This window comes from Giraffa tippelskirchi, chromosome 10 (genome assembly GCF_054371585.1).
Source record: "Giraffa tippelskirchi isolate mGirTip1 chromosome 10, T2T-mGirTip1v1.2.pri, whole genome shotgun sequence".
Classification (NCBI taxonomy): domain Eukaryota; kingdom Metazoa; phylum Chordata; class Mammalia; order Artiodactyla; family Giraffidae; genus Giraffa; species Giraffa tippelskirchi.
In genome coordinates this window covers 143,082,315-143,097,840 of record NC_137284.1, presented here as the reverse complement: position 1 = coordinate 143,097,840, position 15,526 = coordinate 143,082,315, and the positions used below count along the sequence as shown (strand labels likewise).

Sequence of the window (15,526 nt, the reverse complement as noted above, 5' to 3'; positions counted from 1 at the left end):
CTGTACCATAAAGAAAGCTGAGCGCTGAAGAATCGATGCTTTTGAACTGTGGTGTTGGAGAAGACTCTTGAGAGTCCCTTGGACTGCAAGGAGATCAAACCAATCAATCCTAAAGGAAATCAATCCTGAATATTCACTGGAAGGACTGATGCTGAAACTGAAGCTCCAGTACTCTGGCCACCTAATGTGAAGAGCCAACTCACTGGAAAAGACCCCGATGCTGGGAAAGATTGAAGGCAGGAGGAGAAGGGGATGACAGAGGCCAAGATGGTTGGATGGCATCACCAACTCAGTGGACATGAGTTTGAGCAAGCTCCAGAAGATGGTGAAGAACAGGGAAGACTGGCATGCTGCAGTCCATGGGGTCACAAAGAGTTGGACATGACTAAGTGACTAACAAAACAGGGTCAAGAATGGGCTTTTAAGATGAAAGACATTTAAGCACTGATAGGAATGATCCAGATGAGAGAATAATTAAACACTCAAGAGAGGGGATGACTGACAGAGTGATGGCACTGAGAAAACAAGAGGGAGTGGGATCCAAAGCAGGGAGAGAATGAAGGAAAATGGAAGAAAATGAGGAAGGAGATGGGAGGAGGAAGGATAGATCAAAGTTTAAGACCCAATTCCCCAGGATCTGAGCTCTTCACACCATAGTACTCTGCCCAAGTTCTTAGTGTCTGCCCTTCTGGTTTAGTTTCTGGGCCAATTCCTATTCCTTTAGCCTATGTCTTGGGTGGTCAATTTATCAGAATCTTTACATAAATTAAGAATAAACAGATCTGAGTGATTCTCCTGAGTGCAACGTGTATACGCTTCCATGATATCAATTTTGGTTGCTTGGATGCCATTTTAGCTTATTTCATAATTCTTGGCTGGGCTCAGTACAGCTGCAGCTGTCAAGTGACTTCCCAATAATGTATCACCATACTTGTATCATTAGCTATACTGTTAACTCTGCTTTATGTCTTCTTAAGGACCATTTAGCTTATTACCCCTCAAAATACCACATAGAAATCCACCCTTTTCTAATCACTGACCTGGTTCTTTCCCTCCCAGCCAGTATCCAGCTGCAGAAGTGGTTAACTTTGGCACCTGGTTCCTCTTCAGCTTCCCCATCTCCCTCATCATGCTGGTGGTCAGCTGGTTCTGGATGCACTGGCTGTTCCTGGGCTGCAAGTGAGTCCTAGGGCCCTGAGAGCAAGGCTCTCCCATCCATTCAGGGCCACGGCCCAAGCCCTGAGGGTGACACTCAGCTGGGAGCTGCCAAGTAACCATCAAGGATGCCCAGAAGAGAAGGCAGTGGAGTAGATGAGGACTCAGGCATCATGTTTTCTAGATACTCCAAACACACATGGACTTTGCACTTCTCTATGAGCTCCATGATGTAATGTTCTTATGGTCAACTGACTGGTTAGAGGAAGGGCTGGATTCATAAGTCTGAATTGGAGTGTAGTTAATGTAGTTTCATGGAGAGTAATTTGAACTAATTTCTAAAGAAATGACTCTAAGTAGAAGTTGCCTTAGGCTTAATTTTATAGACATGACTAATTTATTTATTAATAGTTGTATGAAATACGCTTATATCCCTCAAAATAACATTAGACATTCCTCTTGCAGTACTATTTCTAATATTAATCTGCTTAGCCAGCTTTCCATTACCGATGCTTACTCCAAATCTGGTCAGTTTCAAACACAAAGGAAAGATATACCTGATGTTTTGCTATTAGTCCAGGGGACCCAACTTTCCCATTGCTCAGGGAATGTTCTTTAAGATGAGCTTTTTAAAAAAATAACTCAAGAGACAATCATCAAATCAATGACAACTGTATACTTCCATGCTCCCAGTATTGCTAATTGAAAACTAATACCCACGTTCACCCCAAACAACCCTGTCTCTAGACAGATACACACACACACACACTCTCTCCTATGTGTGCTTGCAAAAAATAAATATATAAGCATCTACATACATATGCCACATCACAATGATTCTCACTTATGTAAAGGATGAGTATGTAGGGACTTCCCTGGAAGTCCAGTGGCTAAGACTCTGCATTTCCAATGCAGGGGGTACAGGTTCGATTCTAGTTCGGAATCGAACAGGATCCCACAAGCCACACGGTACAGCCTAATTAATTAGGTAATTTAAAAACCCAACTGGGAGCGGGGGAAAGATGAGTATGTAGAAACAACCAAACATAAATACCCTCACACAAGTCCACAAGACATGACTTCACATTCATATACCAGAGATTCACCCGGGAAGCTGGGGAGAAGGCTGCTGAGAGGCTGTGTTAACTTGGCAGATGAAGTCACATGATAGGCGGAGCGAGGGGAGAGAAGAATTGTCACAGCCAGCCAGTAGTTTAATGTTTGCTTACGACTTGCTCTCCACTTGCTCTCAGAAGTGGCCTTCATTCCTCTGCTCATTCTTCCCTTCTCAGTTTTAAAGAGACCTGCTCTCTGAGTAAGAAGAAGAAGACCAAAAGGGAGGAGTTATCAGAGAAGAGAATCCAAGAGGAATATGAAAAGCTGGGGGCCATTACGTAAGAATCAGCCCTTCACCCCTTTTCTCTTTTCCCAGGAGAAAATCACGGCAGGTAAAGTACACACAGAAGCAGCCTTGTTCTCGGCGGCCTCCTGAGCTGGGGGAGTTTTCCTCAAGTACAAATAGAGGTGCTATTTAATGCCAAAGTCAAGCTGGCCCCCAGGCCCTACGGGCCATTCTTCCCGGTTGCTGTATTCCAAGTGGTTGAGCAGAAGCTGCATCTCAGGTCTCCAGTCCTGGAGCCCTGTTCGCAAGAGCATCCCGAAGCAAAGCGAGGAGGCCAAGAGAAACGTCCCAGTCCCTGGAGGAGGTCTTCCTGTTTTCTCTTCTAGCTACCCAGAAATGGTGACTGGATTCTTCTTCGTCCTGATGACCGTGCTGTGGTTTACTCGGGAGCCTGGCTTTGTTCCTGGTTGGGATTCCTTCTTTGAAAAGTAAATGATACCATCTCTGTGAATGATCACTTCACCCGAAGTCTTCAGGCAGTACCCACCAGGGTCCCCTCCTAGACTCTTAGGGATAGTCAGGAACCCAGGAAGCACTCTGTCCTCTTGAAAGTTTCCCTTTCTTAGGGAAGCTGCAGTGCAGACTCAGGAAGAAAACAGTCTTTGGAGTCTGCCTCCAGGGTTGGGATCAGAAGCTGCCACTTACCATCCACATGACCTTGGTCTTGTTACTTAAGTGCTTGTTACGCGAGTTAAAGGAGAAAATGTCTATAGAATAAAACACCACCTGTAAAGGCTATGGTTGCAGTGGCTGAGGTGTGTCCCGCCTCCCCCCCCATACTTCTGAGGGCCAGGCCCACAGGCCACAAGCTGTCAGCACCAGCTTGTGAACCTCCCAGGAAAGAGAACGCCCCCTTTTCTCTTCTCCTCTATCTAAAATAACTCCTGCTCACTCCTTCCAACAGGTCCATAAATTCACGCTAATACATCTACCCTAGCCAGGCCCTGCCTCCAGACATTAAATCCACCAGTGGATGGCATGGAAGCAGCTGGCCAGAAGGAAGGCTGAGGTCCCCACTAGACTAGGTGCCACTAGAGAGAAACCACGTTCAGACAGGCTGTCCCGGGCCCGGTGTGACCCCTGGGCCTCCCGACTCTCCTCCCCAGCTCTGCTTGTCTCTGGCAGGAAGGGCTATCGCACCGATGCCACGGTCTCTGTCTTCCTTGGCTTCCTCCTCTTCCTGATCCCAGCGAAGAAGCCTTGCTTCAGGAAAAACAGAGATGGTGAGAGGAGTTCACGGGAAGAGTCGGGGCTGGCTCCAGTCAAATAATGGTCTAAGTTAAGAATTTCTGGAAGGAGCCTTACCAAAGCCATTCTGACTCCTCCCGGCATAGCAGAGTATCCTCTAGTTCATCAACGAGACCCCTGTCTCCACGAATCTCACCCAGGAGGGTTCATCTGGCTCTGCCTTCCTGTCTCCCTGTGATCTAGGGGAGGACCGGGGGCCCTCGCTGGGCATGGAGCCCATCATCACGTGGAAGGACTTCCAGAAGACCATGCCCTGGGAGATTGTCATTCTGGTGGGAGGAGGCTATGCTCTGGCGTCTGGCAGCAAGGTAACCCTTGAATCATCTTAGTGGGCCAAGTATTTTTCATTCTATAAATTATGTAAAGCCAGTGGCTTTACATAACGAGTCCTTATGGTTCTGGGAGGGAAGATTCAAAGGTGCTAAGAGATGAATGTTCACCTAAGTTGCTGGGAAGAGAAGCCAGGAATGGACATCCTGTCCCACCTGGAATGTCTAAAGGGCACTACTGGGAACAGAGTTAGAGTCCTGGCACACAGGTATTCACACCTCGTGTATGGGCCCACACCGCTGCAGGCAAGAGAAGTACTGGACTTTGTAGCCATCTCCTTCTGGGGGTCTGACAGTGGTGACAGGTATAAGGGCCCAGAGATGCCCCGGACTGATCCCTCAGTTAGTCTGTATGCCTATCCTGAGGCTCTTTGGAGAATGTACGCTAAAGTGGGTGTAGATACCCCCTAATTTCCGGAGAATTTGGGATAAGATCTTTTAAAGGGGGCTGGTGGGAAAGAGTTGATTTTCCTAACCCTTTCCTGAAGTAAATAACCATTAATAATCAGGTTAAGGGTCTCGCTGTTTTCTTCCTCTGTCTTCTCTATAAGTTTAACACATTAACCCATTCTAAACTTGGCTCAGTTTTGATTGCCCATTGTGTGGGCCTCAATGCTATCTGCATCAGTAATAAGGTCCCAGAGTCCTCCACTTGGAAGGAACCATGGAGGACACAGGGTCCCCTAGCCCACCCAGGAGAGACTTCTTCCCTCCAGGACACCTTAGGTGACAAGGACAGCCCTGCACAGCCAGCAGAGAAGTCACTCTTGACTTTCAGTTCAGGTCTTCTGGATGTCTTCCAATCCTTGATCTGGCTTTCTTCTCAGGAACCCTCTCCTCAGTAATAATTATTAAAACAATAAAGACACTTATTATGTTCCCCTAGATCATGTCTTCTTCCAACTAAAACTCCTCAGTTCCTTTAACCATGCTTCATAGGAGTAGTGACCCATGACCACACTGGTCTCTCTCCTTAGGACTCACTACACTTTGCCTTTGATCAAACATAGTCCAGGGGTGGTCAGTCTACTGCAGAGTAGAGCAGTTATTAATAATAACTCAAGCCCCGTCCTATATTTTATGGAAGCTTTTACAAGGCTTCATTGGCACTCATGTCAATGTTTACACTGAAACCATAGTCAACTAATATCATTCATTCCTTTCATTGTTAGCTATTTTTAAGCTTCAAGTCCTTCAATCAGTTCTGTATATATGCTTTCAATATTTCTCTTTCCAAGTTCATAATATATTTATCCCTGTTGAATTTCAGTGGTTAGTTTTGGCCACTGAGCCCAGCCTGGCAAGATTTTTTTTTTTTACCAAAATTGTACATGTACAGTTGGTATGGCTATAAAACCTACTCACTCAACTACTTTAATAATATAATTTAGGTACAGTATGTGTGATTCCTACTGAATCTGAAATAATTTCAGAGTCTTAACGTAAGTGAGGAAAATTCAATAAAAAATGTTTTCATACCAAGGGTTTAAAAAATTAAGGTTTCCTTTATTGTGTTTTTCCCCTAACTTTACAGTCTAATTTATCAGTTTATTTCAAATTATAGTATAAACTAGTTCTTCTGGAAAAAAAATTGCCATTATTTCACTTTACTTACAAGTGCTGTTGGATAACATGATAAATAATACTCCATTTCTTTAAAAAACATGCTGCTTCCACTCAGGTAACTTCTCTGCCTCCTCTGTCATTCTCTGGTGAGCAGAGTTTTATGTGTCACAAGCAGTAGCAATTATAGAGGTTTGAGGTACTCCACCCATCATTAATTGAGGTAGTCCTCACACATTGCATTTACAGCTCTTAGTCAGTGGAGAAAAAAAAAAAAAGGAAGTGTCTCAAGGTAAAAATGGCTTCATGTGAGATTTCTGAAGCCCTTTGGTTATCAGTTGCCTATGTGCCATGAAGTGGCCCGGGTGCTGTGGAGATGAAATGAGCTTTTGATGAACTTGGAGAAGAGGAGAAAGGGTGGCCTGCTGACAACATAGTGAGGCCATCCTTAATAGCAGAACATGAGTAGGGCCCGCAGTTTGAAGAATCCTAAAATGTCTCACCCTGTTTCTTGCCCTAGTCCTCATTTCTTTATTGCATCTGCAGTCTGGAGGGTGAACAGGATAAGTCAGAGGATGTCAACTAGAGAAGGGAGAGGAGGGAGGGTGGGAGAGCTAGAGAGTGCATATGGCAACCTGGGGTTTTTTAAGAACATAAACTCAATTGTGCCCTTCATTTTTAGGGGATGGGGAGAGCCCTCATCATTGGCAGATGAACATCTTCCAACCAAATGAATTACTTCAAGGGGAAATATTCATTTATTTGAGTTGATGTGTGTAGGTGTTGCTAATGGAAAAGGTTAAAGCCTTTATATCATATTGACAAGAAATATGGGCAGATGGTAGATCCTGATGTCAGCCGTGATGAGACCTGAACCTAACACAGGCTGAGGCAGAATGATCATTTCCAGGCTAGTGAGGTGGCACCTTCCCCACGACATGGAAACAGACCTGTAATTCCTCTCTCTTTCATTACTCACGTAAAATTTCTAATGTCCAGCCCTGCCCACTCAGGCCCCAAAGACCAGAGAAGTTACTATCCAAACATGGTGATAATTTGTTCCCTTTCATGGGTGATAAGAGAAATCGATTTCAAAAGCAGGAATAAGGATGACACTTGGCAACCTGTGCAAAGGGCATTGTTGGTCGAACAGACAGCATGACACTGTTGGAGGCTGGAGAAAGAGTAGCGAGTGTGAAGCTGAGTGGCCCACCACCCCCAAAGGTCTCCAATCCCTGCCAAGTCGTTGCAGCGCCGAGGAGGATCACAGCAAGTGGAGGCTCCCCGTGCCCTGTGACAAAGACTGACTAGGCGGCTCTAAGACTAAATGTTGTGCAATCATTAAAAAACGAATCTGCTGGGATCCTTGTGGTCCAGTGGCTAAGACTCCACACTCCCAGTGCAGGGGGCTCAGGTTTGATTCCTGGTCAGGGAACTAGATCCCACATGCTGCAACTAAGACCCAGCACAGCTAAATAAATAAATATTAAAAAAAAAAAAAAAGAATTTGCTGGGCTATGAAGTGACTTAATCATAAAACAAACAAAAAAAAAAAATAGGAATGCCTGTTGATCCAGCCTGCCTAAAAATGGGGAGGCAAATTAGATGGCTCCTGGTGGTCCCAACCAACCCCCATCATCCCTGACCTTCTGGAGGCTAAGAGTGCTGCTCTGTCCTCACTGCATCGCCTTGTCTCCCTGTAGAGCTCTGGCCTCTCCACGTGGATCGGGCAGCAGATGCTGTCTCTGAGCAGCCTCCCACCGTGGGCTGTCACCCTGCTGGCATGCATCCTGGTGTCCATTGTCACAGAGTTTGTGAGCAACCCAGCCACCATCACCATCTTCCTGCCCATCGTGTGCAGTCTGGTGAGTAGAACAGGGCTCCTAGACATCCAGTAACTGATAACTAAATAGATAATAAAAGCAAGAGCTCTAGAAACCCTTTCCCAAAAGTCTAGGCTTAGTTTAGGGGCAGTTCTGAATGGAAACAAGAATGGACAAAATAACCGTAAAACCCTAGGATTCTAATACCCCACGATCGCCATCAATCTTTCTCTCCTGTGAAAGTGAAGTCAAAGACGCTCAGTTGTGTCCGACTCTTTGCGACCCCATGGACTATACAGTCCGTGGAATTCTCCAGGCCAGAATACTGGAGTGAGTAGCCTTTTCCCTTCTCCAGAGATGAGACCTAACAGGAGGGTGGGAGAAATAGCTACAGAAAATGGAGAAAAAAATGCTCCCAGAAGTACTCTCAGCTGCAGAGACCAAAACCACAGCTCTGTCATCACCACCTCCACCCAGCTTCTCTGTCCAGGAGATTCTGAGAATTATGAGCAACGCCAGCCTCATTCCTGGGTCTCAGAACAATTTGTGATTAATGGAGTAGGTGTTTGCGCAGTCGGATGGTGGGGGTGGAGCCACTGGCAGATCTCAGCCTGGCTAAGCAGCCCCAGAGGTGATCCACCAAACACAATCCTGCCTCCATCCCATTCTGTGAGGTGGAACCTATAAGATGAAGGCTTTTCTTCATCGCCAACAAGATAATATCCTCCTACTCTATCAGCCCCAAACTCCTCCCAGTCAGCCACTCTCTGCTCACTGCTCAGACGTCTCCCTCCAACTTCTCCCTCTCATCAGCCCGCCTGCACGAGTGCAGGAATGCACTTAAAACTTGGTACCATTGAGGGTAAGACCACAGGTTCAAGTCCCACATAAGGCTGTTATCTTACCTTGGGGAAAAAAAACCCCAAAACCTTAGTTCTGCACGCCAAGAGCAAGAGATGTCTACCTTAGTCAACGCAACTTATTCATGAGATTTGTGTTGCAACAATTTCTCAGCTGAAGCATCAAATTTTAAAACTACTCCCTTAGACCAGCACCAAGAAATGAAACATCCCTTCTAGTAGGGAGGCAACTTGGAGTCCATGTTTCCACGGGGAGTGAGTGAGCAGCAGGGACCCATCCAAGGAGCCCGGGACTACGTGCTTTTGAGGGCGCGGTTTAACTGTCCGTCGCACATGGTATCCAGCCAAGGGCAGCTGACACCCAGCTATCATTAGGTACACTGGTGGTGGTAAGCATGGCAGATGCAAGTCTCACCTCCGCGCTCATGTTTCTGTGAATCCTCTCTCTTCCTAGTCTGAAACGCTGCAAATAAACCCACTCTACACCCTGATCCCAGTCACCATGTGCATCTCCTTTGCAGTGATGCTGCCAGTGGGCAATCCCCCCAACGCCATCGTCTTCAGCTATGGGCACTGCCAGATTAAAGATATGGTGAGTCATGGGTGGCCTCTTCCCACCAGGCCCACCTGCCATGAAGACAGGGACGACTGGCCCTATATAGCCTTCTCCTAAAGTTTATTATTTTATAAGCAGTACCCTTGACCTGTCATAGCTCAGCCCCAGGGTGGCAGAAAGAATGGTCCTGATGAAAGGCTTTTCTTTGGTCCACAAGCACCAAGAATAGCAATCATGTGCTCTCCCCAGCCCTAATCTGGGAAAAGAGTGGGAACGTAGACAGAAAAGGCTGGGACCGACCCGGGGTGTGACCCACTCCAGAAGCTGAGAGCTTGTTCTAGTCTTTGCTCAGTTCCTGCACTGAACCGTGGGGATGTTGACCTGGAGTTGCTGGCTTCTTCATAGAAGCTTAAGTGTGAGACATTGTGTGAACTGAGGGTGAAAGATACTTTGTCAGAACAAGATCCTTCTCCCTGTCCAACCCTCTCCCCAAGCAAGAAACCCCCAAAGCAACAACCGTAAAATGAAGCACCCATAGCTCACTTCTTAGTTTTCAGCGAGGCTCACGAAACACAGCTTGGAGGGGACACTTTGCGGCTGGTTTTAGCGTGGGGCCAGCCTCCACCTCTCGGCCTATACTCACTGCTATGCTTCTCGACTCCCAGGGCTGACGAGGTTGGGGAGGGAGGAAACCCTCATACAGGTAACTGGGCCCAGCTGACTGAAATGGCCCGTCATCCCTTGCTGGGGCTAGTTTTTCACTCCAGTCCAAACTAGATCTCAGCAGCCCTGTAAATATCAAACGGAGAGACAGAAGAAAGAGCTTCAGGCTGGGAGCAGATACTCAGATCCTCTCTACTCTCATACTGCTCATCCGAGTCATCAGAGTTAGCTCGGGAAGGGGGTCACAGCCACCCCTCTGTCCCCCTCCACCCCTAGATCTTACTGCACAGCCCTATCCGCTCCTGCCGAGCTCCACCGCGACTCTCCCGTCCCCTCGACCTCCCTCTGCCGTGTGCTCCCGCCGCTCACCCCCAGCATTTACCCTGGAATCAAGGGACAGGAGCCAGTCATTTTTAAAGGCACCGGATGACAAGCAGTGAGCCGGTCCTGGGTTCTAGCCCCAGCCTGGGCACCGACTCAAGACTTTGCTTTCCTCATCTGCTAAGTGAGCAGGTTCAGCCCAGATGCTCTGTGCGGTCCCTCTCAGCTCTAAATGACCTTCATTTAGCTCCTTTAGAACCTGCTTCCTCTCACCTGCTGGGAAACATGGGCAGTTCTCCTCGCGAAAGGCCTGGGGGAATGGGATGATTCATAAGTACAGGGCTTGGGCCGGAAGGCAGAAGGTCGACTCATCGAGTCATCAGCCATTTCCTCACGTTCACTTTTCCCTTGCAACCTGCCCAACTCAGTCCCGGTCAGTGGACTCCTGGTGACACACTGTGCACTTGGTCGTCTCCCGCTAGGATGCCAGCCCTGCTTAGTGCACACTTTCCCAGATGGCCCTGGCTCTGCCATCCTTCTTCCCCCACGGCCCCCTTCCGCCTGGGCGTGTCAGAGCCTTGGAGGTGACATTCCCTCAGGAGAAAGCAGCACAGGCCCCATGCCACCAGCCAGGGCGCTGTGTCTGTCGCCTTTCTGTGGAAGGGCTGAGTGGAGACGGCTGACCTTTGCCCAGGTGAACCCAAGGACACTACTTCCTTGAGCTGTTCCTTGTGGGGAAAAGGTGACAGTCACAGAATACAGGCTCTCCTAGGAGGCCCTCACGTGTGAAGGCACAGTGACGGCTCTGAGAGGCTTCTGCTTTAACGAGCTCTGTTGGATCTCGATGAACACATTTCCTAGTCACGTAGCTGTTTTTTTAGTGCAACTTAACATTCCAAGAGCTGGCGTCCCAAGCACATACTTCCTAGGCCTCCATGCAATAGTGAGAGTGCTACAAATGGAGAGATGATAACAACGGCCATCTCCCAGCCCTAAGTCCTTCCTGTCCGCCTGTCCTCTACAGGCCTGTGCCCACTGAGGCACCACTAGAGTACCAAGGGGCAGTGACGGGAACAAGTCAGGGCCACGCAGGGGGGCTGGGGTCACATCAGGAGAGGCTCAGGCGGGGGGCACCTGGGCACTTGTGCTGTCTGCTCACAGTGACCACAGGCTGTGCGCCCTGCTGCTTGTGTCCTGCAGGTGAAAGCTGGTTTGGGGGTCAATGTCATTGGCCTGGTGACAGTGATGGTGGCCATCAATACATGGGGAATAAGCCTCTTCAACCTCAACACGTTTCCCGCCTGGGCCAAGGTCAGTAATATCACTGATCAGGCCTGACCCCTCTGGGCGAACAGCCCAACCCCAGGAGCAACCAGCACCCAGCAGAGTCTGACCAACAGGCCGAGGGGACCACCAGCAGCACAGGACCCCCTCAGAAGATTCCTCCGTCTGCCACCTCCAATGACATGCAGAGAGCCTCCAAGCACAACGCACAGGCCCGGACGTCAGTGTCTTCCGCTCTGCCCTCCTTCCTCAGCGCCGCAGCGCAAGGAAACCTAAAACCCTTCTCCCTCCCTTGTAGCTTGTCTCTCCAACCAGCTCTTTCTGAATGAAAGCCAGCAAGAGACAAAAGTCTGTCTTCGTTCCCCCTCAGAGGCTAAGCCTCACAAACTGACCAGTCTCATTGGGTTTGATGTTATTCTTAATTTCTCAGTCCCATTTAGGAATAGAAAGAGAAAACCCAAATCATCCTACCAAGTGCAGAGAGTGAAACCAGTGTCATCTCCTCTTCGGGGGAAAAGTCTCACCCAGAACCTGAGACCTGACGTCGGCTCCTTTCTCCTAGGTGTTTCTTCTAAGTTCTCTCCACAAAAGGGCAGTTCTTAGGGAGGCCTCTTTGTGGCAGTCAGTAATCACTCCTTTTAATCACTCCTCTTTTAAGCTTCTCTCTTCAATGGCTTCTCTATACCTTGGCACCAAATCCCTGCAAAGAAATAGTGTCCCCTTCAGAAAGAGGCTGGTGCTGTTCTCTGTCAAAGGAAAAGGAAGCAGAGAAAGAAGACACATTGAAATCAGTGTCTCTCTCCTCACTCAGCACTAACCATCAATAACACCGTGCTGGTTAAGCATCGGGAGGAAGGAAAAACCTTAATAGTTCCTACCTGTCTTACTAAGGAGGCCAAAACTGTGATTAAGACCACAGCACTATTAATGATATGTTGATGGGTTTTCTTCTGGAGGTAATGAGTAGTTCATCCCTGAGAAGACAAGCACAGGAAGGTCCAAACACATCCATCACTTTCTAAAAGTTGATGAGCCTGGAGGGGAGGGGAGATGTCTTATGTCTTTTTAAAGTCCCCAGCAACTTACACGATACAGTAAACTGTGTGTGTGTCTGCTCAATAAATGTCTTCCTTGAATTGACTCTGTAAGTCCAGGCCTCCTCCTTCTTCCTGAACTACACCCCTATCCCCATGACAGAAGTCTTTGCCATAGGATTGCATGTTGCTCCCAATCCCTCCAGCATGACACATTTCAGATTTCTACCATCAACTACTTGCTAGATACAGCTTATGGGAAAAAGAGGAAACCATAGTTACAGCACTGCTTGAATTGATTTTAAGTTACTGATAGCAAGTGCAGTTTTCTGACAATGCTTTACCAATAAAGTCACTCTCTTAGTTTATCATATATCTGTGAGTTACAAAGTTTCTTTTGTGCCAGTCAAAAACCTGCTCCAGGTTTAACCAGGAATATTACTGCTGCTTCCAGTTAGTGTAGGCCAAATTATCCGGCCACTTACAAAAGTGAATGAGCCCAAATGAAATACCAGTGTTAGGTATTGGAACCTAACGTTGAGGAACCAGAATCGCTACCGCTCATGTTGCTTTGAAATATTTCTGAGTCAGCATGTCACTCCTACTGTCAGGGTAGCCAAATGGTCGAGGGTCTGACCTGTTACAGAATTTAAAACACCAAACCTTTAAGTCAGACAACAAGGCAATGCACAGATAATCAATAAGATGCTGGGAGTATAAACAAGCAAAAGGAGAAAGAAAAGGTGACAGAGAATTAAGCTGACTTCAGACTTTCCTGGTGGTCAGGGGTTAAGAATCCGCCTGCCAATTCGGGGACATGGATTCAATCCCTGGTCTGGGAAGATTCCCCACCCTACAGGGCAACTAGGCCCACAAGTCCTGGGTCCGTGCTCCGTAACAAGAGAAGCCACTGCAATGAGAAGCTCTCACACAGCAACTAGAGAAAGCCCACACGCAACAACGAAGACCCAGTGCGGCCAAAAATTAATTAAAAAAAAAAAAAAGAATTCAGTTGACTTAGAATGATTGGCCCCTGTTCAGCTATTTGAGACCCTGACTCGCTGTGAAACAGAAAGCAGAGCAGCTCCGTGAAGCTGCTGCCACGTCCACCAGTCAGTTCAGAAAGGGTGTTTATTTTGGTCTGGTCAGTAGACCGAACAGCTCTGTTTTGTCCCCAGACCAGAGATTCAGTCCAAAGAAGCCTGCTCATTCCAGATATGACTAACGAACGTCAGCTATGACTAACAACTCCTTGTCTTCTGAAATCACTCTGCTGCTGGTCAGGACCTAACAGCTCTACTTACTAGTGCTGTCTTTTGCAAACACATTAAATTTGATTCTTCTCTTCCCATATCACAATTCTATATGAGTGGAAAAGCTGTAAATGATCATCTATACCAGCTCATTTTATAGCTGATGAAACTGAGAAACAAAAACACCGAGTTGCATCTTATTCTTGATTATACATCAAATTTTGCTTAAAGTTGTCTCAGAAATTTCTTTAAGTCACTCATGAAGTACACAGTATACAATCTTTTATGTTAGAATTCACATGAAACAAAGACTCATGGGCCATTTTAGTAAGTAAAAAATAGCTAGTTCTTTCCTCCATTGTCAGAGTAGATCTCTTATTTAGCTGAACCCAAATAAAGTAGGTGGCTTCATATTTAGACACCTGTTTGAAAAGCACATCTCAACACTAGGATCACTCTCAGGCGAACAAGATAACTGAACCACTCTAAGACAGGAAGCGGAGAGCACCCAAGGGCTCAGGCAGCTGTCCTGGGGCCGCCCTCACTGAACAAATGCTGAGCATACCGCCTGCTCTATTTACAGGGCGCCTTCTGCTTGGCCGAGTCTGGTACAGCTGTACATATTAAGAGTTGCATTTTTCATGTGCGGGCGCAGGACTCAGGTTTTGCAATATCCCACCACACCCCAGGCACTTTCCACAAAACTTCACTGTTGGCTTCTCTCCCACGCCATCTGCTAGGTCTTCCGTGGTTGACTATGTGGCATCCAGATTTAGGAAAGGTATAAATAGAACATGTGAAAATCCAAGTTTCACAGACTCCCTATTAAGACCAGGCAACATCTCAAAGTATTTCCCCTTCACTGTCCTGCTCCTTTCCACGAGGCAAGGTGTTAACAGACAGTGGGGGAAAAAAGAACTCACTCAACTGAGGAAGGCTGGGAAATGCTACGTGCAAAGTTCAGGCCAGGGGGCTGAAGACAAGTCTCCTTTCTTCAGTACAGTATTTAGTGTTCCTTCAGGAGGAGTAACAGAGAAAGTATTTAAAATGTGGGAGAGCTTAATAGAAAAGCAAACACCAGCACAGTATCTAGGGAGTGAACCACTCAGTGGAAATGAAAACATTATGCACGTTACACATGCTCCATGAAGCCGTTAAGTGTGGACAACTGGAAAACCCAAACATCCTAACTTTTCTCTAGAGTTACAGAAAGGAAAATTGAGTAAATGAGTTAGAAAGAAGAAAATAAAACTGTCCCTGTAAACCAAAAACTGCTTAACTATCACTTAATTAACACTGAATCAGAAGAGAGGTCTAAAGACATCAGCTGGTAACTTCAATTCCTAAAATAGTGCCAAATAAGGTTCTTCTGGTTTTTTCTCTTTCTTTGGGCTTTTTGCTTGGGAGGTTACAGTTTAAGGATAAGGTTTCTGGTTCAATGTATTTTTTAGGTTCCCAACATCAACCCTGAAAGTCTTACTTTTCACACATGAGTAACTTTAGTAGTATTTTATGTAACCCTCCTTTTAAGGTCAGGAGTAGCAGAAAGTCTCTTTAAATCACAACAGTGATTTTCAAACTTTTTAAAAAGAAAACAAGGCATGTCTCTCAGTGGTTCTTCCCATCCCTCCACTGCTTTGTGAGGCAAGGGTCTCGACAAAACACCTGGGGAATGTACCAGTCAGTGCCATCACTACCATCACCACATCTTCTAAAATCTGTGTTAGTTCTGGGTTCCTCCAACACTGTTATCTCAGTGAAGATAACCCTGCCTGAGAACTCAAATCTCCTTTTCACTCCTGCAAGGACCTAAAACTAGGAGAGGGGCTCTGAAGGGTGACCAGGAAGTCGGCCTGCATTCACTGTGGAGCAGTTTACATGGAGGGTCATTTCCTGGGTGGTTCCCACTGGAAGAAATGATCCCCATCATCGAGGTTAAGTGTCACTTCTGATGGAAGCTCTAAGTCCAAATGAGCTTCAATTACAACGTATAATTATAGACACCTAATATTACAACATCTAAGTGACCCTCGCC

At 46.9% G+C, this 15,526-nt stretch overlaps 2 protein-coding genes across 4 annotated transcripts in view; one reads left to right on the top strand and one right to left on the bottom strand.

Annotated features, from left to right (window-relative positions):
* Window positions 1-11,904, bottom strand: part of LOC145523189 (uncharacterized) — a 44,142-nt gene extending 32,238 nt beyond the window's left edge. Inside the window, exons 1-3 of one of the 3 annotated variants that reach the window (XM_081533013.1) lie at window positions 11,676-11,904; window positions 9,580-9,725; window positions 2,262-2,466 (exon numbers count right to left, since the gene is read on the bottom strand). In XM_081533013.1, the coding sequence (XP_081389139.1) occupies window positions 2,262-2,466; window positions 9,580-9,725; window positions 11,676-11,703 (379 nt within the window). In that variant the 5' untranslated portion in view covers window positions 11,704-11,904. Of the gene's footprint in view, window positions 1-2,261; window positions 2,467-9,579; window positions 9,726-9,981; window positions 10,231-11,675 lie in introns of those variants that run through there. The other 2 variants (XR_014066411.1, XR_014066410.1) reach the window with 2 other exon arrangements.
* Window positions 1-12,344, top strand: part of SLC13A4 (solute carrier family 13 member 4) — a 42,962-nt gene extending 30,618 nt beyond the window's left edge. The window contains exons 9-16 of the mRNA XM_081533012.1: window positions 1,060-1,179; window positions 2,448-2,549; window positions 2,884-2,985; window positions 3,683-3,780; window positions 3,989-4,113; window positions 7,401-7,562; window positions 8,835-8,972; window positions 11,121-12,344. Coding sequence (XP_081389138.1) covers window positions 1,060-1,179; window positions 2,448-2,549; window positions 2,884-2,985; window positions 3,683-3,780; window positions 3,989-4,113; window positions 7,401-7,562; window positions 8,835-8,972; window positions 11,121-11,258 — 985 coding nt within the window. The 3' untranslated portion in view covers window positions 11,259-12,344. The remainder of the gene's footprint in view (window positions 1-1,059; window positions 1,180-2,447; window positions 2,550-2,883; window positions 2,986-3,682; window positions 3,781-3,988; window positions 4,114-7,400; window positions 7,563-8,834; window positions 8,973-11,120) is intronic.
* Window positions 12,345-15,526: the final 3,182 nt, after the last annotated feature.